Genomic DNA, 25,934 nt, shown 5'->3' with positions numbered 1-25,934 from the left:
TATGGCTATGGAACTCAACATCTATTTTTTCATTTTTTTTGCACAATTGGTAGGACTATAAGTTGTCTAGAGAGTAGTAAGTTCGTTCTTGAGTGTGAAAAATGTATAAATGCATGCAAAATGTACTCTTTGCATAAATTTGGGCAATGTCACAAGATTCTAAGATTCGGTTAGTGCTCACAATGGATAAATGGCTAATGGAGTGCCTAGTAATTTAGAATAGTTATTTCGATAGAAGAAAACATAAGTATTTATCATTTCTATAACCCTTACAGATGTAACATTAGATGAGTATTTATAAGCAGTCAACTAAGAATTACTCTCATTTACCCTCAAAATACTTCGCGGCCATTGGGGTTAGGGTATTTTATTTTATTTTTGTTGAGAGGGGGGAGGGGTTAGGGTAACTTGACTAAAACGTAATGTCAATTAACCTAAATCTAAAAATAAAAACAAGACCTTGTAGCTAGAGGATAATATTTTCTCTTGTATAAAAGGCAAAGTAGATTCATTAATCCTATATATTAAAACAACTCAATCGGTTACGTGAGGTATAAGTCTGATTGTTCATTTTCGTTGAGAGTTTGATAGAGATCGCATCTGACGGTCGATATAATATCCTCTTTTTGTATTTCGAATCAAAACAAAAGAGTATTAGTGTCAATAATTAAGTTCTAACTTCTTGAAACTACCATTAGATTTTTATACCCTCATTTGTATTAGATATTATCAGATAAGTCAGCTTCTAATAAATTAACTGCAAGGTTATTGTTGGCATTTACTACTACATTCCCAACAATTATGGGAGATGGTGGGAGGAAGAGTAACTAGTGAGGAGAAAGTAGGTTACAGTATCCCTAAACTACATAAATCAGTCACCGTCACGTCCACACATATTTTTCTCCACTAAATATGGTTTTATTTCTCGCTCCGGGTATCCTCTTCTTTGCAACTTGCTCTATTAATTTGGAATTTGATGTATGAAGATTACTAATATAATTGAACTTACTAATTTTCATGAAAGAATTTCAAAATGTTACGGCATTAGCTAAGAGGGATCTGTCGGACGCGACGAAAACCTAGTAATAATAAAAAATAAGGCTTGTAACGTGATAATGGCCTTCCAATCTCTAACAAAGTGACTAAAATATGTATTGCTTATCCATTTTCGATTTGAGGCCCGAATACAAATCAAGCTTTGCACCTTTAATATGGTATGCTCCACGGACTGTTCACTGCCATCTTCTTTCTCTAAAACTTTGTGATTTCTCCCTAGTCAGATTGTCCAGATGATGGTTGGGGGTGCTCAGATGAATGAAAATGTTTTTATCAATAGTCTTCTTAACTTTCCATTCAGTAAGAAGCTGAGCAATGGTACAAACATTATTGGAGAGAAGCTAATTAGCAGAATCGAATCTCATACTTAAGTTCTTAAGGGAAAAGTAAGAAAAAAAGAACAAGATAAGAAGAGGCCACCACTTTGGGGAAAGCAAAAAAAATTTCGGGGAAGACGGTGGAAAACCAAAAAATACGATCCAAACGCACCTTATCTCTAAACTCTCTCTTCTCCGACCAACTTTCTCTCCGACCACTGGCGGCCGCCCGACGGTCTCTCTCTCCTCTCTTTTTCCTCTTTCCCTTATCTGCATTTCCTCTCCCTCTCTCTCTCTAAGTTCCGGCAAAGGGAATGGTCCCTTCGCCGGAACCCTTCGTCTAGATCTGGACTCCAGATCCAGGGGAGCTTCGTCTGGTAGAACTAGACAACTCGTCTGGTTTTCTAGACGAGAGTTCCGGCGAAGGGAACTCCCCTTCGCCGGAATTTTAAGAAAAAAAATGAGAGGAAAAAGAGAGAAGAGAGAGGAAAGAGAGAGAAGATAAAAGAGAGAGATGAAGAAAGAGAGAGAGATGAATGACCGGAGTTGTTGTCGCCGGAAATAATGGTTGTCGGAGTTGATGTTGGTGAAGATGGTGGAAGAAGAAAATTAAAGGCAACATAAGAAGTGGGTAGTGTTTGGAGGAAAAAAAAATTGTTTCCACCCAAAACCTATTATCTCGAAAACTTTACTTATTTCCCCAAAACACTGGCCTAAGAAGAAGAAGATTCACAATTCAAATTACAAAGATAGCAGTTGTTGGGATAAACCTTACTATTATCATCTCATACATGGGCGAGAATTATACTTTGGCCCACCATTGTTTGTTGTTGAAGTTCTTTGTAGAGAGAGTTGAGAGGAGATCTGTTACCAGAGGACAATCTTATTCGATTATCTGTCATGCAGTACAAGAGGATTTGATACTTCAATTGTCTGAGTATGCAGAGTCGAAGGATTATCAATCTCGTTATTTATAACCTTATATAATGACTCTAATCAACTAGGCCAAATAGACGAACCATATATATGCTCGGGTAAGCATTTTTCATTGTGTTGCTCCAAGACAGTCCATCTAATCAAGTGGGTTGGGTGAGAGGACTGGGTAATCATCATTCTTTAATACTTTTAGAGTTCGAATCAGATATGTTTGTCATACAAGTCATTACCAGACATTGATATATCACAAAGATATAATACAAAGATATATCAAGATTCACGAATGGAATAAACATATAAATGTCTGATTTCATCAAATTCTTAATTTGTAATCCTAAGAGATTTAATTTGATACTTTCAGATTGCGGAATTAGTGTCCAACCACTGCAATAACAGATTTTGAGTGAGATACCTCCCTCTCCCACACCACATTAACTCCACCCTACCATAGGAACGTGATTTTTTGTTTGTCTTTGGACGGGTAGTCAACCAAAAACCGGTGAGAGCCATTTTGTTAACGAACCCAAGCGAGCAACGTGGTCATTTCATGTGCCAAGAGAAACGCCAGGTGTCTCGTTTCTAGAGGTTGGTACAGCAAAACTTATGCTGTTCATAACATAGCAAATACAGTGTTTATTTGGTTAAGTAGGTAAAGAGATGACCAAATTGAAAGCAAAATCTAAATATTTTTACACTTTTTTCACACAGACAAAGCATTTACAAAAAAACCCTAAAACCAAAGCGGAGGGAATCTCTCGCGCTCTTTCTTCAAGAAGAAAAAGAGATCTTCATTTCTTCATCTTCTTTTCTTTTATGGAGATGTGATTTTGACGAAACATTTCTAGGGTTTTCTCATCAACTTCACCTGTTACTTCCGTCTCTTCAATATCTTCCTTTCATCAGTAAAATCTGATCAAAAGATAAATATTAATTACTTCTTCTGATCATAATCTTCTCTCATGGCTTCTGCTTGTGTTAACAATGTCGGTATGTTACCAGAAACATTTCTTGATTGTTCATCAACTACATCATCTTGTCCTTCTTACGGTTGGTTTAGCCCTAGAATTTCATTTAGTCGTGATTTTGTGGAAGAAGAATCATCATCTTCTTCTTCCTTGTCAAATCCTCCTGTTTCTTCATCTGTTGTTAACAAAAAAACTTTAAATGTTAGTGAAAAACAAGAGAAGAATGAAAATGATCAATCTGATCAAGTTTCTGGAAAGGAATTTGGTTTTGGTGATTTTGAGTTTAGATTGGAAGAAGATCCAGTTAAAATGCTTCCAGCTGATGAACTTTTCTCAGATGGAAAGCTAGTTACTCTTCAACTCAGTAATGTCCGTACAACTTTAGAAACATCGGTAACAACGATGACGACGACGGAGATTATTACATCAACGACGCCGAATGATGAGATCCAGTCTCCGCCGGAAACTGCAAAAGCTTACCGGAGAGGTTATATCTCTGACGCTGAACTTTATTTATTTTCTCCTAAAGCTCCTAGATGTTCTAGTAGATGGAAAGAACTTTTAGGTTTGAAGAAACTTCAAAACTCTAGAAACAACGATCTTCATCAGAAGAATTCTTCTTCTACTAGTTCAAAAAATCTCAACTCAAGTTCTCTTACTGAAAGATTCAGATTCAGACATCCTAAATCATCATCTTCTTCTTTGGTTGATTCATCTCTGAATCTTCCTTTGCTTAAAGATTCAGATTCAGAGATCGTCGTTCCAAACTCATCATCTGGTTCTTCATCTCTTTCATCATCTTCTTCAATATCATCATCTTCATCTTCGTCATCATCATCATTATCAGTTCCTAATCTAGAAGAACAATCAAGATTTTCATTAGATTCAGATCCAAAATTAATGAGTCAAATTAATCTAAACAGAAATCCACCAAGAGCAAGATTAGCAAAATCAAGACAAGGAGGAGGATCAAATGAAAATGGTAGAGTTGGACGTAGTTCAATGCACAGAGTTCCTGAATCAAATCCAATTCCAGCCATAGGATTAACAATAGACAGTCCAAGAATGAATTCTTCTGGTAAAATTGTGTTTCAAAGCTTAGAAAGAAGTTCTAGTAGTCCAAGCACTTTTAATGGTGGACCAAGATTAAAACACAGAGGAGTTGAAAGATCTTACTCAGCTAATGTTGTTAGGGTTACTCCTGTTTTGAATGTTCCAGTTTGTTCACTTAGAGGATCTTCAAAATCTGGTTCTGTTTTTGGATTTGGTCAACTATTTTCAAATCCACCAAAAAGAGATGGATCTTCTGCCATTAGAACCCACAATCACACCACCACCACCACCACCACCACCAACAGAAACCGTACTGATCGGATTAATTAACAGAGATTCTTACTGGTAAAGCTTCAAACTATTAACCCCCTTTTTTTTTTAAATTTTAAATTCCAGTTGGTTGATCTTTCTTTTATCTTTTTGCTATTGTTGTTTTCTGATCTTAGTTCTAGGTTAAGATTTGTATATAGTTGGGATCTTTTTTTTTGTTCTTCCCTAATCTATTAGATCCAAGTAGGGCTTGTAGGGGATTTGGGGGGTTTTTTGTTCTTGCAGGTTAATCAGTTCTAATTTGTGTTTTTTTTTGTCTTCATTGGGATCAATTAATCCATTAGGGTTTTGAGAATGAGGAGATTGTAAGTTTTAATCAACGGATGATAACATTTTAATCTTGGGGTTTTAATGAAATTGGGAGTTCAATTCTATAGTATTTCTCTATTTCAATTCATGATTTTATTATTCTCTTATTTGATTAGTCAAATTTAATCTTATGGATTCTAATCAGTTCTTTCCATCTCTCTATCTACTTTCTCTACTTTATCACAAGAATGAGTGTCTGTCTCCATGAGAACTACCCCCCCTCCATATGATCAATTGATTGTGTTTTTCTTTTTTCTTTCTCAATTTCTGTAAAAGGGAAGTGGGGGCCTTGGGGGCCAGTTTGTTTGTTGTTTTAGGGTTGAGGGAAAAGAGCCCTCCCCATAGGGCTCCCACCTGGCGGTATAAGCCCCTAATCAATTATCTTTTTTTAGTCACTAGAAAAAACAGAGGATGATTGGTAGAGAGATAGGGAAGGTATAGTGATAATGATTGATGAGGTTTAGGGTTTAGGGACATGACCACGTTCAAGTTTTTAGTTTCAAACTCTGTTTGGAGATGCAAGTCCCATTCTTTGCACTTGCAACTCAAAAAAAGGTCTAACTCTTTGTTTAGGGCACTCCCTCATTGTGGATGCCTAACTTAAAGACTCATTTCATCATCACATGACATGGATTTTCACTTCTATAGAAATCGAGCTTGAGACCTCGTGTATGCGGTGTGGGTACCAGGGATGCCATCTGATTGTTTAAAAACTATAAGAAATTGAACAACAATTGTATGTGTTTTGTCAAATGCTCCCAATATTCTACCAATTCGCTCCTTACTTTACACTGTTTTACAATTGTGCGGGTCTCTAAAGAACTCTCTTGTGTGTATATCATTTAAATGAAGTAGTATATGATACAAAATGCTTTTAGAAGTTGTAAGTATTTGAATTTGAGAGGGGAATGGGAAGAAAAACGGGGTCGCTGAAGACTATGCTGTCTTACTTCAATAGCTCCTTCGATAAATACACTTTGAAACCAAGCTTTGAATCTTTCCTTCCCATAAACACCATCAAACTCTTTAAGATGTTTGTCACGATTTCTAACATATGAGTATCACTTGAGTTCCACATTAATTGGAAATATTTCCTTCCCCACATTTTATCACTCTTCCGAGCTCCCTCCCCACATGAATCTCTTACATTTTATGTCCTGTTGTCAACTTGATACCCTGTCCATCCAGCAACTAATCTGGCCAGATGGATTCAGCTTTCCTGTCAATCAGATCAGTTAACTTTGGGGTTCAAAATGTTATCCAACGGATACAAAACCTGTATATACATATATTAATGAAATCACAAGTACCCTCATTCACTCACTCAGTTTTTAAATTTGACAGGTCTGAATTTGATTTCAATGGATCTCATTATACACACAGAAGACCCAACTGTGAAATATTTAGGGGGAAGAGATACTCTAGATAGAGAGAGAGAGAGAACAATTTTTTTAATAGATAAAAATGTGTGGGATTTTGGACTGAGTGAGACAGAAGAGAGAGGAGAGAGAAAGAAACATGCAGACTGAGAAGAATGGCAGTGATATAACGTGCTATGCCCTCGGAATCTTCAGTAGTTTTTAAGTCTGTATACACCCCACTCCCCCCTCCTTCAACCTCATTTCTCCACCCAAAACCTCTCTCAGTCTCTTTCTTTGGGTTCAGTTTAGCAGCTCCCCACTGCCCTTTTTCTTTTCTATGTCTGTCTTTTGCTCTTTTTATATAAAATTGGGGGGAAGAAAAAAGCCCCACCCAATGTTCTTAATTTTCCAATCATAAACCTCACTAACCTTATTGAGATAGAGTTAGTTAAATAAAGTGGTTTCAATCTTCATTTCTTTTTATTTTAGTCAGAGATGCTTTAAGGGATTCTGAATGATGATGATGAACATCAGATAAGAGTGGGAGACAAACTTTGGGTTAGAATGAAATTTAAAAATGAAAATAAGGGTAGTGGGGTGGGATGGAGAATCTTGGGTTAGGGTGATCAAATAGTGTCAATTGAGTCATTCATATAAGGACTAATTCCATGTTGGCCCTCTAGATGTGACCAAATGCCCGTCTAGCCCTCTTACTATTTTGGCCTCCTTTAGCTTCAATTTTCATTAGAACCCTTCCTAGATCTATTCTTCTGCAAAGGAGAGAACCCTTCCTAGATCTATTCTTCTGCAAAGGAGAGAACCCTTCCTAGATGTCGGACGTGTAAAAACGCCTTGCAACTGAGCGAAGGGTTCGTCCACTTCGAATAGTAGAAGAGATCTTCTGAGAACGGGATGCATAGCGTTTCCAAATATGGGAAGCGTACAAAGAGGTCCTTCTCCTTCATCTCACAAAGAATATGAACCACTAGTTAAGGGGGGCCAAAATAACACATTAGACAATCTAAAGGATCAAAATGGGTAAGATGATTACATCATGGGGCCAGAATGGAATTAATTTGAGTTCATATAAAACAACATTTGAAGTTTTGGACCTCTCTATATGACTCTAGGGTTTCTCTTTCTCTTTTATGTCTTAATCTAATAGAAATAGAAAAAAGTTACTTTTGATTCTGTTTTCCAATGTGGATAGATAGCTGTTGGTGTTCCGTTTCTGTTTTTTCATTTTTAAAACTTAGTTGTCTATTTGGTGTTGGGTCGGTCACATTCTCACATGGGTAGGGTTATCTGTTCTTTTATGGCAGTTTATGAGTTGGGTTTTGCTCAGACTTTTTAGAGAGAGAGAGAGAAAGTGAATATCATAGAGAGAAAGAGAAGTGATTCAAGTGAATTTGATATAGAGAGAGAGAGAGAGAAAGAGTTGAGGTTGTTGCCTTGGTGGTGGTGTTGGAAGGTGATAGTGGTCCACTATTAAAGGTCTCTATGACATTCTTAGCATTGCTTAAAACAAGAGCAATGTGTCTATGGTCATTGCCTTTCCATGGATTGTCTCAAAGTTTTAGGGTTAGGTTTTATAGCCTTTAAATGAATCCATCTTTTAATGTTTATATATGTGAAGGAACATCATGAAAAAACTCATCATTTTGTTGGTGGTTAAATTAAACTGTCAATGATTCTAACACTTAACATGGAAAAATGGTTGTGACCCTTTTGCAAAATTAGTTTTTTTTTTTCTAATATTCTCTTAGTGAAAAAGTAATGACCTTGACACAAAACCTAGTGAGTGCTTCAATTCACACCCCAATACCAGTACTTTGAATGACAATTACTTTAAGCTCATGAAGTCTTAGGATCAAATCGAATCTTGGTGGGAACAATTTATCATCAAAATTTATCCCATGTAATCGAAACTGTACCGAAGTAAAAGTAAGAACATATTGACTTTCAGACCTCGTAGAATGGCCGTCCTTAAGGGTCTAATTCAATTCACGATGTTATTTCACATTGCATTCATGGGGTATCAAATTCCATCTAAATGTATGGCATGTTGGTGTCCAATGTCAAAAGGAATGGGTGTCAGGACTCCAACTTCCTATGCTTTAGCATATTTACATTAAGCTATATGGAAGTTGAGCTTAATAATTCTATAGCCACTCCCATTGATTATATGCAAACTTGACTCTAGACAATGGATTTCGATGAAAATGATATGCAGTACTTGCATTTACCATGCCCGAACCGATAAATATGAATGCAAAGAAGACAGTGTTGGTACCAAGGAATGAAACTTCCCGAAATTTCACCGAAATTTCGCGAAACGTTTCCTAAAATGAGATTAGGTGCACGAAATAACACTTACAACTATTTCCTGCATAGTTTCCACCGACATGATCGAAATTTCCACCGAAGTTGTTGGAAATATCGAAATTTCCACCGACATGATGGAAATTTCGACCGACATAGTAGAAATCTAGCAGAAAAAAACGGAGAAACTAATACTAGAAATATATCCATTTTTTCGTCTTTTTCATCTTCATTTCTCTTAGATCTCTCTTGATTTTTATGTTATGTTTTATATGGTTTTTAAATCTATTTGAATGATTTACGCCTTGACTTAACAGCCTATATTGATTTTATCTTAGTAACACCTCTAATATAACTGTATAATTGACGATACCTTCTCAAACTAACATAGTTTCTTAACTATTATCAGTAAGAATGTTATCTTTTGGGTGTTATAGCCAAAAAATTATTCAATTTACTCCCGGAAGTAACTGTGGAATCGTTAATACTCCCTCAAACTAATAGATAATGTTAAACATCATTTTTATGCTTCATTATGGTTTAATAATCTTGTTATACATAATTGCATCATATTTCTATCATTTCTGTAGATTTGTAAGATTTCCACACTGACCGAAACATTTCTACGAAACGTTTCCACTTTTGAGCCGACCGAAATTTTCACCGAAACCGAAATTTCATTCCTTGGTTGGTACTAAATTATGTTGGTACAAAACTGGCAGAACAAAATTAACCTGAATATCTTTCTCTCAGTTTCTATCATAAACAATTTTCTTGCCACGACCTTTTTAAAATTTCTACGAAGTTTTCAGAAATAATCAACCAAACCAAACAAAGAAAACAGATAGATACACAAAATTTACAGAAACAAGGATTCTCACCAACCGTGGAAGAAGAAAAGAATAAGAGTAAGAAACTGCTACCCAAGATGAAAGCAATTAATCCCGGTCGGAAACTGCAGTGAAGGTCATGGTAGCATTAGTTGTATTACCGGACGAAGACGAATGATAGTTCTTGTCTGAACCCGAAGATATTGTGTAAGAAGTATTTTTTGTATCCGGTTTGTTGTTGCTTCGTACTTTAAGTTCCATGAAATCAGAGATTAGACCAGGCTTATTGATATCATCATTTGTAGCAATTTCGCCTGTTAGCATCTTCAATACTTTCGACATGTATGGTCTGAGCTTTGGTGAATCTTGGGTGCAGTGTAAAGCAATTTTCATGTACCTGGAAGCTTCTTCTGCATCAAAATCTCCACCCATGGTAGAATCTACAAGCGAAAGAAGTTCTTTCCGCTCATATAATGCCCAGGCCTGCAATAAGATAAAGTCAGTATCAGTGGCGGATTCAGGAAATGCTTTCTGACCGGGCTAATGTAAAACAGAGTAAGACAATTTGGATAGAATTCCGTTTACAAGTTTTGCTCTTTCCTCTCAAATACTACGTTTTTGTTCAAACCAGCACATAAACAAAGGTCACATGAAGACGTGATTTTTTTTTCAAATGGTTCAGCTTTCACACTTACATAATAACATATGGTTAATCCTAAGATCATAGTCACTTAGTTCCCAGGTAAACCTTGGTTCACGTGGGTTTATTCTCAAACACGCGTCGCCGTTCTCTTGAGTCTAATAGGTGTCTCCAGGTTATTATGAGTCACACTGATACGATAGTACGCCGCGTCACCCACAAGAGGCACCAAATAGCAGTGTCATCCATTGTCAAAACCACCATTTTCGTGGGCATGAAATGGTTGCTCTGAGTGGAATTTTACGGTGCGATGTCATGCCGTGTTGGCAAGCTTTATTCACTATTTTATTTCTTAAACAGTAACGCAATTAAAAAAACAATAGACACCACAATATGTCGTGTCGGACGGTCTACGTTGGACGGCATTTGCGTCAATGGTCGTGTTCCTCATCGGGCAGGGCCCTTTATGTGAATATGGGCACAGGTGCTCAGACAGGGTCGCATTTACCAACTTATTGTGTAATTTCACATGCCAATTCTACAGTTGAATGACTCAAATATTCTGTAGTATATAGGCAGTAACATAAAGAGTATTAGTATAAGACATTGTACTGTGTGCATGTATCATTTTCGAAAGAGTATCAGCCAGAATGTAACAGCTTTTTCGAATGATACAAAATTCTACGGAATTGAGATAACAGTCCTTGCCGGGGACTATATGCAGAAGAACCATAAATACACCTGTGTGGACAAGAAAACTTACCCTTTCAAGGAGATCTTGTTCTCCAATAGGTAATTTTGTATTTCTGTTGCATCTGCCACTAACTATTTCCAATAGGAGAACACCAAAACTGTAGATATCTGCTTTCCGTGTCAACTGTCCTCTTATTGCGTATTCCGGTGCCAAATAACCTCTAAAAATACAAAATACATTTCAAAATTGTATCAGTATTCATTTGTCAAAATATATTCAGAGGTCAAGGAGCCAAAGTCAAATATCGCTGAGGTGCAAATATGTACGAGATTCGAACAAGAATTGGAACTCTTGAACTTACATAGTTCCTGCAACACGTGTACTGACATGAGTCTCATTAGGCGGGAGAAGCTTTGCCAGACCAAAATCTGCTATTTTCGGGTTGAGATCTTTATCGAGAAGTATATTACTTGCTTTGATATCTCTATGAATTATATGAGGACTTACTTCCTCATGGAGGAAAGCGAGCCCACGAGCAATGCCTATGCAGATATTAGTTCGTGCTTTCCAACTAAACCGGATATTACTGTGGCCTGAACCTAAATAAGAAAGAATAGACCAGTATAAGATGATTGAATGGATTTTCCAAATAAAAAGTAAAATCAGCGAACTTCTTACCTAGAAGATTTTGCGAGAGGCTGTTATTCTCAAGATACCCGTAAACCAAAATTCTACTGTTCCCCTCCACACAACAACCGTATAGTTTAACCAAGTTTTCATGTTCTACCATTGAAATCACATTAATCTCCGTTAAGAACTCTGTCACTCCTTGTCGTGACGTTTCTGATAGTACTTTTAGGGCAGCAATTACACCACCTCTAAGTCGTCCCTGCTCACCCACAAGCAGTTTGAAGAGTTTGAGTACTAAATTATTCATATACCATTACTTTAAGTTAGATATTGATAGTTCTAATTTAAAGAGATCTGTGATTCATAATGAATTTTACCTTGTAAACAGAACCAAACCCTCCTTCCCCAATCTTATTAGCTGGGCTGAAATCATCAGTTGCATGCTTCAAATCTTTGAGTGTGTAAATACGAACATTATAGGCACTTGAGAGCTCTGTATTGAACAAAATATAGTTAGGAAAATGTAAAACGTAAAAAAAAAAAAAAAGATATTTCATTTCATATATCAATGACTTTGTATGTTTACCTTCCTCAACTTCGGCGGTTCGTCTAGATTTATTGCTTGAGCTCTTTCCGTGTAAAAAAGAGAAACAACTCATTATCTTTGATTATCACTGACCAGCTATTTGATTTTGATAGCAACCTCAACCAAATCACACGAAAACCCTGCCCAAAATAAAATCATATTCAGATGACGGAGAAATAAATCTTTTAGCTGCTTCGGAAAACTACAGTTACTGCTGCAAACACAATGGATATACCTTCCTTAACAAACTAAGAAAAAGTAAACTTAGGAGATGGAATCCTATTATTTACTCATTAAGACACGTCGTTTTGAATTGTATCTCTTCCGGGAAGGACTAATAGCAACCAATTCAGATAATGCAAATTTGGTTAAAATCACTCATTTAATAATCCAACAATCTATCTTATCAACTCCAAACTAACTAATACTTACTCGTTTTGAAGTTCTTTAGGAATCTAGAACTATTTGTAGGAGAAAAAAGTCCAACAGATAAACTCCTAATTTCATCAGCAATATAGAAGGAAAGGGTACCGCAGCCGACATTCTACAAACAAAGTTCTTTTCGTTGATGTTCTGTACTTCAATATTGACTGAATTTTAGACCTATCTCTTTCATTTCAATTGTGATTTAACCAATAAAAATGAAAAAGAACACATGGGATTATGAATATTTGAACCAAGAAAGTGATTCTACAGAAAGGGAAGTGTCAATATGCTCTTCTTCATCACTTCCAATGAACTAACAGATAGATAGAACTTCAACTTCGAGACACCAAATAAAAGTCAAAACCCTTTGTCTCTTAAGCAAATTTATTTTATTCTTATGAAAAGGATTATAATTATACTACTCAATTTTTGAGATCCCCATAATGGGTTTTGCTTAATTTGTACTTGAAACCAAACCAAGTGTTGAACCTTGGAACTTAGGATCAATTCTCAATTTGGGGATTTTCATTGAAAGAGTGTCTCTATGATTTTATAAAAGGGAACAATTATCCTTTGATTTTGGGGTTAAGATTTAGTTTGAAAATGATAGAAACTTGGGATAATTAAAGCACCTGAATAAAATCTATTCTAAAAAGACAAGAATCACATGAAAACCCTATCTTCTTTTAAGTAGATGAATAAAGAAACAACTCTAATTAGCTGTCTTTGTTATTCCATATGCTCTACCATTTTTCATAACTAGAACCAATTCAAGAACAAAACCCCAAAAAAGTAAAGAAGGTAATTGAGGTTTAAGTATCATACTAATTATAACCTAAATTCAAACATAACCCACTCACAAAACTTCATAATTCAAGCTAAAGTAGAGTGATTATAAGAGTATTAGAGAGAGAGAGAGAGAATTGAGAGTTTACCTGATGAGAAAAGTTGAAGAAGGAAAGGGGAGTTTTTTTTTTGAGAGAATGAATGAGAGTAGTGTTGTTTGATGAAGTTTGGTTACCGTCTCTGACGGGGGGTTGCTGGATAAAAATCAAAGACCTTTCTCTGGGTACGTCAACATTTTATGGATTACAGAAAGTAGAGAGAGAGAGAGAGCAGTCTTTGACTATGGTTGTCTTCTCTCTCTCTCTAAAGTCCACAAAGTCTACAGGACGAATAGAGAGAGAGAGAGAGGACGCCAGACTGGACGGGTAATTTTAATTTAAGATTATAGAGAGGACTCCCCGCGTTAATTTTTTTATTTTTTGTTGTTGAATAACTGCCCGCGTTATTAAGGATTAATATATCCATTTCAACAACAACAAAAAAAAAAATTAATATATCCAATCAGGTTATCAGGCTAGACGACTTGTCTCCTAGGGCTCCCACCTGAACCACCTGTGACATAAATAAAGATTTTTCTCTTCACGTGACTGAACATGCGAGAGACGAATTTTTTTTTCTCTCATGGACAGTTTATGTACGAGTTGTAAGAGGTGGGTTGAGCATACTTTTTGTCATTTTGTCTAAAATTTTTTTAGGGTTATTTTCTAAATAGCTCCCAACTTTATGATCGGTTTCCTGCCTAGTCCCCTACTTTATTAAAAAAATACCTAGATAGCCCCTCTTTTGAGTTAGCGTTATAACTTCGTTAACCAGTCGTCATTTCTCTCTCCTCCATCTCATCACCTCTCTCTGCCACCTCATCGTCTTCACCGGCGTAGGTCGCCGCCTGACCAATTTTCGACCGGCGACCTTCAAACATTAAAAAAAAAATCTCTCACCCTTTCTCTCTCCTCTCTCTCTAAATACTCCGGCGAAGGGAAACCCTTCGCCGGAGTAGGCCTGTTCTTGGAACAGACCGAACAGATCTGTTCGAACAGACAACTCCGACGAAGGGTTTCCCTTCGCCAGAGCATTTAGAGAGAGAGAAAAAAAAAAATTTAAGAGAGAGAGAAAGAGGAGAGATTTTTTTTTTAATGTTTGAAGGTCGTCGGCCGACCAATTTTCTGGCCGACGACCTACGTCGGTGAAGACGATGAGGTGGCGAGAAAATGAGGTGATGAGATGGAGGAGAGAGAAATGATGACTGGTAAACGGAGTTATAACAGTAACAAAAAAATGGGGCCATCTGGATATTTTTTTATAAATTATGAGGCTAGGCAGGAAACCGACCATAAAGTTGGGGGGCTATTTGGGAAATAACCGTTTTCTTTTAATCTTTTTTTTTTGTTTATTATTTGAGTTAATTCCTATTTGGCCCCTACTTTGTGACCAACTTCCTTTACGACCCCCTATTTTCTGTAAATTCAAATATGACCTCCTTTTTTGATGTAAATGTCCTAACTACCCTCCTCTAAATATTTTTTTCAAAATAAAATAAAAAAGAACATAAATTCCATCTCACTTCTTTCTCCACCACTTATCTCTCTCCACGTCACCTCTCTCTCTCTCTCTCTCTCTCCACGTCACCTCTCTCTTCAACTCACCTCTCTCTCTCTCTCTCCAACTCACCTCTCTCTCTATCTCTCTCTCTCTCTCCAACTCACCTCTCTCTCTCTCTTTCTCCAACTCACCACTCTCTTCTCCGACGAAGGTCGCAGGCCGGAAAATTTCTGACCGGTGACCTTAAAAAAGAAAGAAAAAATTTATGTCATCTCTCTCTCCAAGTCACCTATCTCTTCTCCGACAAAGGTCGCCAGTCGAAAATTTTTCCAACCGGCAACCTCCAAACTTTTAAAAAGAAAAAAATTCTCTCATCTCTCTCTAACCACTCCGGCGAAGGGGTTTCCCTTCATCGGAGTTCCGATCTGTTGAAGAAGAGACCAGATCGGTTATTTTTTTTTTAAGTTTGGAGGTTGGCGGTCGGAAAATTTTTCGGCCGGTGACCTTTGTCGGAGAAGAGATAGCTGACTTGTAGAAAGAGATGACATAATTCTTTTTTTTTTTTTGAAGGTCACCGGCCGGAAAATTTCTGGTCAGCGACCTTCGTCGGAGAAGAGAGTGGTGAGTTGGCGAGAGAGTTGACGTGGAGAGAGATAAGTGGTGGAGAGGGAAGTGATGTGGAATTTATGTTTTCTTTTTAATTTTATTTTGAAAAATATATTTATAGGAAGGGTAGTTAAGACATTTACATAAAAAAATGGACCATATTTGAATTTATAGAAAATAAAGGGCCATAAAAGAAGCTGGTCACAAAGTAGGGGGCCAAATAAGAATTAACTCTTGTTATTTCTACAACAAATGATAAACCTTATTTGAGCATTTAATTGTCTACAGTGCAATTTCATAATGTTTGTACATTTGATTCATCTAAATAGTTGATTGCAACATTTCAGAAAAAATATTGTTGATTTGAGTCAGATCATTCAGATTCAGACAAGTCATATATGCAAATTTGGTTTGTCATATTAATACGAAATAAGTCAGACAACCATCAACATGAATTTCACCTATTATTGCTTCTTTATCGACAATGTCCTTTATATCGCAGTTATGCTTCAGGCGTGGATAACTTTTTAGCCTTGTATCAACTTGATGTGGGCTTGCCATTCAAATTTGTGGTAAACTATAACAATCAAAATCTTTATTTCAATTGCCCATTAGTTATTCATGCTCTCAATTGTATTGGTAGTTTATGTGAAGATGGTCATTTTATGATTCATGGAGTTAATGACCTTTAAGAGAGCAAGATTTTCAACTCGAGGACATTTGTTCAACTTGATAAAATAAGTCAGATTTGTCAAATTAGATTTATTTAAGAGTATTTTAGTCATATGTAAAATATTCATTGAAAGTTTTTCGTAAACTCAACTTATTACTGTTCACACAACCACTTTACACGTCTTGAACATTTTATCTCTTTTCTATAAATTCTTGAATTTACATAACATTTTAGCATTCCTTTTGATTTCAACAAAGCCTCCCATTTGAGGGAGTCTCTTTCATATTTGATTATTGTACGGATTATGAGGTGTTCGCACGGATTTTGTGAGTTTTTTTAGTCTTCAATTTTCAAACATTTTCTTTTCTTTTTTTCAAATAGTCAAACAAAACAATCAATTGTTTGACCATATATTTTGACATTATTGTGAGCACAAGAACAAAGATGATTCGATCAACTTTTACTAGCAGGAGCACGGACACAACTTCGAACCTATTCAATGCAACACCTCAGAATATTTCTACTAGTTTATGTTCCAATCTCACTTAAGATTTTCATTCTACACTAACCTCCAGTCTTAAATATTTTGAGTGTGACCTATGAGTTTTAGAATTTTTTTTTTTAATAAACTTTCTCCCATGTAAAGCTTAGATTGAATCAGAAAGTTTTAGAGCATCTCCAATGGGACACTCTTACAAACACTCTAAAAATCCTAGTTGTCAAGGGCTAATAGAGATTCTCTTTCCTTTCCTAAATGTCAATATAGAGATACTCTAATTGTTGTTGGTCTCCAATGGACATCTCTAAAGTGTCTATACTTAATACACATGTCCTTCTTCAATTCAATAGATAAAAAGTAGTTGAAAAACAAGATTTTCTATTGGTTGAAAATTAAAAGTAACATTTAGAGAGTCTCAAGTAGACACTCTCATTTTAGAGTTTCTCTCTCTAGACACTTTATAATAAATGTGTCCACCTCATATTAGAGTGTCTAATAAAGTGTTCCATTGGAGATGATTTTTTAACAAAAACTCCAAAAAATCTATGTGGCACTCTAAGTGTTAGAGATTGAGTGTCCCATTGGAGATGCTCTGAGCATCTCAAATAGATTATTATTATTTTTTTTTTTTCAGATCTTAAACATTCCTATTAGGTATGAAAACTTTTAGCATTATGTGTGGAATTGTTAGGTTAGAGCTCTACCATTTGGATTTAATTTACTAAAAGCACAATTTGGAGATAAAAACTAATAATTTCAGATAATATTCTGATGTAGAACGCAGCGGAATTTAAGAATAAAATAAACTAATCCGAATAACGATTAAATAACGATTAAATAACTGTAAACTCGATTAAATTTGATTGAGTTTTCTCTTCAACATCGGAATAATGGACAAACAAGATATCCTTTTATAGGATTCTGGACTTTCCTAGATAGACTTGAATTAGACTTTCCTAAATAAATAAAATACTGCAACTTCCTAAATAACTAGACCCAAATCTGGACCTTTCCAATTATTGGAAATACTAAAATAACATAATTTCCTAAACCTAAATTCTCTAATAATCATACTAAAATTGGGACTTCCTAAAGCTACTCTCCATGGCCGGATGGCCCATGGTCCGGTTTAGTCATGGAAAAAGCCTCCACGCCGGGTGCCCCTGCATCATATTCATTTTATGTCGAGTATGATTTTGTCTTTCAATTTTTAAATGTTGTTCTAAAGATGCATAAATTGACACTTCACATCTACAGCAAATTGGGGTTACAAACATCATTGGTCTATAGTAACACTGCACAGACGCGTTGAGTACTTTTTACCTGAGTGCAAGTACATTAAAATTGATACATGTCAAAAGTAAATTATATTATCCGAGTATATTAGTCTAAAATCAGTAAAACAATATCCTCTTCTAAAATCAAATGATCTTCCAGTAGCAAAATTAACCTCGATAATCAACCATGGATAGTGTATGCTTGAAGTGGTCAAGTAACAACGCTCAATTAAATGAGTTGAACATTTACGTATTAAGATTGAAAGAAACTAATAACTCAATCGGTGTATGTAGTATTTATTAGAATGTGGTGTTTTAATCATGTGTACCAAGGGTACATGTTAGTTGAATATTTGGAAATTATGACACTGAGGAAAGTTCAACATTGATACGCAGAACTTTCAACAAAAAAAAACATTAATATGTAGAAGAAATAAATAACTTATAACTTAACTCCGAATAACACATTTTTTATATAGGCTGCGTGTTAATATCAGTAAGAGATTTTGGTTAAAAATTGTTTTTTTATGTTTAGTAATCGACCGAGATCTACGTTAGTCGTTACAAGGCATAGATACATCATGCATATGTGATGAACACGATAACAGTCTAATTTAAACCATTAATGAAAGAGGTCTAAAGTCCGACAACATGAAAGAGACATAAAACCGACAAATTTATTTCGTTATTTACATTATTTGTTGTCTAAATTACATGGGATAAATCTTGATAACAAACTGCTTCCGTTGAAAATCGATCCCACGACTTCATAGGCTCAAGCGGGAGGGTCCAACCACTACCAAAGAGAGTGTCAAAAATTGTTAATGGAGAAGAAATGATGGCAATTTTTTATGGCTCTTTTGCGTCCCCATTATATAAAACTTTATTATGGAGTCGGATAAGGTCATTTGAATTTCACATAAATATGATTTACTGAACTCGAAAAACTATAATGTTTTATAAAATACAACCAAACACAAAATATGACTCTAATTCGTACAACCTTTTGAGCATGCGCCTTCGAGCCAATAGTTTGCAACCCCTCTTACTTTCAGAGTTTCTTGTTGGAGTCTTAAATACATTAAGAATATGTTTATCGTTTTCTTTTTCAATTGCTTCTCTTTCTTCTTTATAAATCACAACCATCTAATTCATGCATCCTCTTTTTCCTCTCTACGTTTTTTTTTTGAATCCGTTTTCTAATTCCTCACTTTTCTCGCATATCTCATTCCTCAAATACTACAAAATCCCAAACACTTGGCTAGTTATTTTAAAACATCTTTTGATGTTATTCGAGTTAGGTCAGAGTCGCAACCAGATACAAGCTTAAGCATCTAACTAGTAATCATCATCTCAAACAAAGAACTGAAGAAATGAAAATTAAAAAAGTTGGAGTAATTTCTCGTAAAATACAGATAACTGGGCAGTCCATGAATGCGTCAGTTCCTATTTGTAGTCGATTTGGAGTTGAAGTATCATGTGAAGTTTGTTGGATGCTCACTAGTGAGAATACATCTTTGAATAAAAAATTATGTTTCCAAGAACTTTTACCGTGTTTCCTGTTCGCAGGGAAACATCACTAAAGTGGAAATGATAGATTAGGGTTTTAGTAATGTCATGGAAGGAGTAACAATGAAAAGAAAAATGTGGAAGTAAAACTTCCGGTGCCCTCTATGTATTTGATGAGTATATGAAAGCGCTTGAGCTTGTCAATAATGCAAGAAAATGAGAGTTTGACCTCTAAGGCACTTGACTAAGGATGTATTATTTCCTACTTGTGTTTTTATTCTGGTCTGACCCTACACAAAGATAAAATTTAATTGTAGTAGTTGGAACAATTTTTACCAATCTTCTTCCTCTTTAAAAAGCTAAAAATTCAATCTTTGAATCCATAATAAGAAAAAATGAGTTATTAGAGTGGAGATGGAAAGTTTGTCAATAGGTGAAATTTGAAGAATGAGAAAGAAAAAACAGTGAGATAGATGAAAACTTCAAAAGAATCATGTGGATATTTTAAAGTAAATTAGAGGTTGAATGCCCTTAGATGTTTTCTTTTTTGTTGAACTAATGCCCTTAGAGGTTAAAAAGAAAATTTGTGAGCCACCATAACATTTGAGAAATAACCCCACACTAAAAGCACGTGGATAAAAAAGTTTACTTATACACGTTGGAGGTGGAAAAAAAGTTAGACAATTGGATGAGGAGAAAAATAAATTGTTAGGCGTCGTCATCCGTCTGCGCAGGCATTCTGTCACTTTCTCTAAAACACAACAACAGAATTTCACGCAACTCGACCCACCCCCTCTTTCCCCCTCTCTTTCTCTCTCTAAACTTTCTTTTTCCAGCTCCAAGAATCTGATTCCCCCCACCTCTCTCAACTCTCTCAAGCTCTCAACTGGTTGGTATTATCGTTTTTTCACTCCCTTATTTTCTCTTTCTCTCTCTCATCTTGAAGCTTCAATCAAGATTTTTTTTATTTCTTTCTTTTAATCTCATTTTTGTTGGATTTGATTTGATTACTAATGAAATCTAGTACTAATTTATTTTCCTCTTCAATCTACTTCCCTTCTCTTAATTTTCATGCAACCAAAGAGAATATTTGTAAAGTAAGAAATCCTCAAATTTTGTTTATTTAATTGGGATTTTAATTGGGTTGATTTTGATTTTGTTACAAAATTAGTATCCAAATAGGGTTTTAGTAATTTACTTTTGTATTCTATTTGCCTTTTTTTTTACTTCGATGAGATAGTTCATCTTATTCAACGAAACGACCTTGATGTTTCATCCCCACCTTTTTTAAGGGTCAAACATGTTTTTATTTTAGGGTTTATGAAGTTCTGTTGTTACTTTTTGACTTGAGGAAGACCAATATTTGATATCTGCACATGAGTTTTTATTCAGCTAATTTTAGGTGGATTTTATCTGGGTTTGTTTTCATTTTGATGCCTAATTTTAGGCTAAAACTTGACGGCTTAAACCAATATTTCCAATTTTCAGTCTAATCGGCTATTCATTTGAGTCTTTTGATCTGCTTGATATTTTTCTGGTTGATTTTTTTGCATGGGTTGTTTGATGGATGCATTACCCAATATTGTTCAATTTCTGAAAGAAATGCCCTAATAGATTGATGTGTTGTGTTTCAATGGTGAAGAAACTTACTTAATAGATAAAAAAAGAAGAAGATTGAGGATATTTGAATAACTGTGTTTTAATTTATTGATTTAAGCTGGTTGATAGATGAAATGACTCTGTTCATTGACTTGCCAATTTAGCTTCTAATTGATGCTTCAAATACCTAATTGTAAGATACGGCACTTCAATGGTACCGTGTGAACCGTCCATAATTACATTTCTGAGCATGATAATAAACCATTGACTGAATGAAACATTTGGAGGACTGAATGTGATATATTTCACGATAAGCAGCCTTATGATTGAGGGGCATGTTTTTAGAACCTAAAAAGATTAGCACTACGGGGTCTTCATTGTTGACCGTCCTATGGCTAGGAATACGTTTTATATGTTTTTCGTTTTGATTCTTTTTTTCCTTCTCTTGTAATTTTTTTTATTATAAGAACACCTGCAGATGCATCATCTCATACCGAATTTCTGCTTTCCTTCGATCTGTTTCATGAATATTTTGTTATGTTAACTTGAGTAATAGGTTATGTATCTGAGAGTGAGTCATTTGGTTCTTAAAATGCAGGAAAATATGTCGGAGCGTATTACAGCCGAGAATCTTTTGAGCAACATTATGGAAACACTTGCAGATAGTGTTCCAAAGCATAAATCAGTATCTTTCTTCGAAGAAGAGAAATCAAGTTCAGTCTCATGCCAATTTAATAGGCTCTTTGGACGCCAGAAACCAGTACATGGACTATTGGGCGGTGGAAAATGTGAGCTCCTCTTTGTAAAAAAAATCACATGACAGACTCCGCTGGGTGTCATGTGAATATTTCGTGAACTATGATCTGTTGAATTTATCCTCTAGTGTTTCTCTTCTCAAATTAAGCTTATAACTGATCTGTAGTTAGTCCAAATGAATTTGGTAAAAATTGGCTGAATATTTGCAACGACGTCTATAACTACAAATCTTGGAACCATATTTTGCCATATCGAGACTATGAACTGATTTATATGCTAGCACTTGAATAAACACTACCAATGCATAATTGGGCATGTGAATATTTACTATAAAACTTAGTGAGTATTATATTAAGCAAGAGTCATAATCGTGATGTTATTATTTTACTCTGGATTAGTGGTTACATACCTTCTGGTTCTTTGAGTATGTAGCTGCTGATGTGTTGTTATGGAGGAACAAGAAGATCTCTGCAAGTGTCTTAACTAGTGCAACAGCCATCTGGGTGTTGTTTGAATGGCTTAATTATCATCTTATGACGCTTGTCTGCACGGCCTTAGCTCTTGGCATGCTGGCTCAGTTTGTTTGGTCAAATGCATCTGGCTTAATGAACAGGCAATTACTAAAAATCGTGACTCTTATGTTTATCTCTATTAATTCTTTTAATTGGATTTCTATACAAATATATTTATCACTGCTTATACTGGTATTTGTTCCGGTGTTCCCTACAACAGGTCCCCATCTAAAGTACCTCGGCTTGTCATCCCGCACGAGTTCTTTGAAAAATTAGCAGACACAATTAGTGTTGAAGTTAACCATTTCTTGAGGTTTCTTCAGGATGTTGCATCTGGAGGAAACTTAAAGCAATTTCTTGTGGTATGTATGCCAACTTGCTTCTTGATCTACTTGTCGGAGTAGGTAATATAATGCTTGATCTACTTTTCTTTTATTTCATAGGCCAAAACCATATAATTCGAGATTCTGAATGCTTGACTCTAGTAACCACCATCGAAACATGGAAACCAAGTATTGGTATCTGAACTGTTGGATATGACTGTACACCTATTTTCTTATCTTAGTTATTAGGTCATTCCCTTTTCACTAACGGATCAAATATAGTATCACTACACACACGTGACATAAAACTCAGAACTGTATTTTATGGTCCTAATGTTGTCATGTTCAAGTACGCCCAAGATGCACATCCAAGTTCTCATAATATATCCATTGAAGGAACTGCACATGGATTCTTCACATAGTTAGTCGTATTTACTAATGCAAATAAAGGCCAACCCAATTTAATATTAAGTGAAACACAAAATACTAGTTATGGGTAGGTTAATATTATTGAGATGGTCAACCTTCAAGTGATTCTCCAGCTTGTGATCACTAGCTGAATTGATCTGTAACACGAGATAACTTCATATTTCCTGATTGGATTCCACGGTTCCTTTTCTCTTGAGGCGATATTTAATATAGAATTTCAACTCTTTTCACTCTTGTGGACCGACTTCGAGACTTTTCACCATGAGGTGATATGGGAATCCCAGTGAGAAAATGGTAAATGTTCTTCTAAAAGAGTAAGAAATTTTTTTATCAGGTTGTGTTAAGCTTGTGGGCTGCTGCTGTGATTGGGAGCTGGGTCAACTTTTTAACCGTCATATACATCGGTAAGTAATGAACAAATATATATAGTTCGATATGTTATCTAATTCGTTTTTCTCTTCAATTTCTGTATGCATTTGGACCAATGGTATTTAAAAAAGAGATTTTTTTTGGTATGAAGGATTCGTGGCTGCGCATACTTTTCCAGTGATTTATGAGAGATATGACGATCAAATTGACAGTTTCGTTTACAATCTTCTCGGGCAACTTCAGCATCAATTCGGTAAGCTGGATTCGAGTGTTCTAAGCAGAATTCCTAAAGGAAAGTTACAGAGAAAGAAAAGTGAGTGAAAAGTCTATAGACATAATAATTCTCCTAAGCATTTGAATCGGATATCTGTTGATGTTGTCAACTCATTTTGATGGTGAAAATGAAACCTATATATTCCTGTACATGTGAAGCCTTAATTTTGAATTATCGAAATGGTTGGGTTTTTCTCTCTTATGATTAGCAGCCAAAAAGTACGCCACAGATTTGTGGATTACTTGAGAGAGATTTCTGTGGAACCACAGAAATAACAGACCCCAAAACTCCGTAAATATCGTAGTGGTGACAGCATTTTATCCGTTTTGGCAAACTTGAATTATAGTTTCTGCCAAGATTTGATCCCACAACTTCATGAGCTGAAGAGGTAGTGTCCAACACTTCGCCAGGGAGTGGTGGACGCAACCCCAAACAAAGTATACAAGTTTTCCCTGAGAAACTTACCATAAGGAGGAAATACCTTCAAAAGCCCAACCGATTCTTTGGTCCAACGAACAAGATGGGCTCGATGTATGTCATTGTTCTCAAGATAGGTCAGCAAAGTGGCCCGAGTGACTCTTCGGCCGGTCCTCCAATCGAAGAACCCTTTGATTGTGATCCAACTTAAACGAGACTGGACTCAAATCTAAAGGTAGGTCCTAAAGGGTTTAGGACCTCCCGGAGTTATATTTTTTTGGCCTTTGGCCTTGGTGGACAAGAGGATGGACTAGTGTGTCCAGTATTCTAAAATCAATTACATGTCCTGCTCTGGATCTCCTTGGGCGTTCTTTCTCTAAATCTATTAGTTTCTTATGCTCTTTCAATTCGAAGTGTTGCTCCACCTAAAAAGGTGTACAGGCGGAGGTAACCCTTATGACGAACGACAAATAAAAAAAAAAAGTAAATAATCGCCCAAAACACATGATATTAAATATTGTTCAGTTTGTAAGACTTACTATACGATGAACAGTGACGCGATAATTTTCATTATGAATGAAGAATAGGGATAGAAAAATTTCTGGAGGGTTTCAGTAAATTGTAACTCTTGAATATGCTAGCCTTCAGTTGCCTGTAATTCACTCACCAAAATTGAATGTAGGATGCACCATTGACTTTGATAACATCTCTTTATAAGGTGTGGATGACTTCAAGTCATCATACCCTGCTCATAAAAAAAAAAGTCATCATACCCCTTATGCCCTAGACGACCGGTTTGTCTCTAGGTATTTGACCAAATATTGTATGATCGTCTTGTTTTATATACCTATCACGAAAATACGCCTAAATGGGGTTTGGGTTGAGCGGAGCGAATTTTTTTTTATCCATGAGATGGGGAATGAAAACTGTTGATGTTTGTAATCAAGTGGTTGTCTTGTAATGATCAAAGAATATCCCAGTTGCTCAATTATTTAATAATCAGAATCGTCGAAATCATTAATGATTAAATGCATTAGATAAGAAGAAATGATAAGAGTTTAAGAGTACATAACATTTTAGTAATGTTTATTGGGGGTGGTTGTTTATTATAGAAAAAGTTCGAAGTAGAGTTTATGAGATCTAAAGTAGAAGAACATGAAAATAAAATAGAACTTTAATATATTTGTATTATTTTTATTCTTAATTTTCATTTATTTACTTTCAATCTTTACAAAAACAATCTCTCTCCGAAGTGTTGTACATTCAAAAGGGTAATTGCTGTCCATGACGCAATATAATTAGGTCAGGGAGGGTATATAAGCTCCCCCCTTCCTAATTTCTTTTTGGCATAGACACCAATCTATATACGCCGCTCAGACATGATAGTTCGAGGAAACTCAGACTCTCAGACTGGTCCTAATTACGCTTCGATAACCCAAATCGTAGACCAGTCAAGGCCCACATAGGGTGCTAAGAAAGAAGCGGCCTATGACAAAATTATGGGACGCATATGGACCCTCCCTCTAATCGGATCCTTATAGTCAAAAGCAAAACTTTTTTTGCAGCTAAATATCTCCAATGATTTAGCTAATGGGTCCCAGGCGGGCCTAGATCCTAATATCCTATTCACAGTTAGAGCCTTAGAGGGGGGAGTTGAGTAGTCAACCGATTACTTTGGACGGACATTTCAAAGTCTCCGATTGTTAGTGGCATTCAATCACAGACACTTTAAAATTCGCAATTTTCAGTGCCATTCAATAATAGACATTTCAAAATCCGCGAATGTTAGTTGCATTCGCAAATCCATAGACTTTGGTAACTTAGACTTTCAATGACTTTTTTGGATTGTAG

General features: G+C 35.7%; 3 protein-coding genes across 6 annotated transcripts; 2 read left to right on the top strand and 1 right to left on the bottom strand.

Moving 5' to 3' along the window:
* The first annotated feature begins 2,947 nt into the window (after nucleotides 1–2,947).
* Nucleotides 2,948–5,029, top strand: LOC147542007 (uncharacterized). Its single transcript, XM_086637004.1, has one exon. The coding sequence runs from the start codon at nucleotides 3,269–3,271 to the stop codon at nucleotides 4,655–4,657; it is 1,389 nt and encodes a 462-aa protein (XP_086493130.1). The 5' UTR covers nucleotides 2,948–3,268; the 3' UTR covers nucleotides 4,658–5,029.
* Nucleotides 5,030–9,365: 4,336 nt separating this feature from the next.
* LOC147542006 (Protein kinase superfamily protein) lies at nucleotides 9,366–13,741 on the bottom strand. The gene is made up of 7 exons (XM_086672766.1): nucleotides 13,391–13,741; nucleotides 12,030–12,169; nucleotides 11,821–11,936; nucleotides 11,492–11,702; nucleotides 11,175–11,412; nucleotides 10,883–11,033; nucleotides 9,366–9,962 (listed from the first exon to the last, which is right to left on the bottom strand). The coding sequence occupies exons 2-7, from the start codon at nucleotides 12,100–12,102 to the stop codon at nucleotides 9,588–9,590; spliced, it is 1,164 nt and encodes a 387-aa protein (XP_086528892.1). The 5' UTR covers nucleotides 12,103–12,169; nucleotides 13,391–13,741; the 3' UTR covers nucleotides 9,366–9,587.
* A 6,332-nt stretch (nucleotides 13,742–20,073) lies between these two features.
* Nucleotides 20,074–23,815, top strand: LOC147542005 (reticulon-like protein B8). 4 transcript variants are annotated; one of them, XM_086633066.1, is made up of 6 exons: nucleotides 20,074–20,293; nucleotides 21,602–21,791; nucleotides 22,192–22,372; nucleotides 22,492–22,633; nucleotides 23,358–23,427; nucleotides 23,544–23,815. In XM_086633066.1, the coding sequence occupies exons 2-6, from the start codon at nucleotides 21,608–21,610 to the stop codon at nucleotides 23,711–23,713; spliced, it is 747 nt and encodes a 248-aa protein (XP_086489192.1). In that variant the 5' UTR covers nucleotides 20,074–20,293; nucleotides 21,602–21,607; the 3' UTR covers nucleotides 23,714–23,815. The 4 variants fall into 4 exon arrangements, with proteins under 4 accessions (XP_086489192.1, XP_086489193.1, XP_086489190.1 ...); XM_086633067.1 differs by having other exon boundaries at nucleotides 20,190–20,297; XM_086633064.1 differs by having other exon boundaries at nucleotides 20,208–20,606; nucleotides 20,645–21,791.
* The last annotated feature ends 2,119 nt before the right edge of the window (nucleotides 23,816–25,934 follow it).

This window comes from Eschscholzia californica, unplaced genomic scaffold (genome assembly GCF_041429995.1).
Source record: "Eschscholzia californica isolate CP2 unplaced genomic scaffold, dmEscCali1.0.p SCAF_4, whole genome shotgun sequence".
Classification (NCBI taxonomy): Eukaryota; Viridiplantae; Streptophyta; class Magnoliopsida; order Ranunculales; family Papaveraceae; genus Eschscholzia; species Eschscholzia californica.
This window is presented reverse-complemented; position numbering and strand designations above follow the sequence as displayed.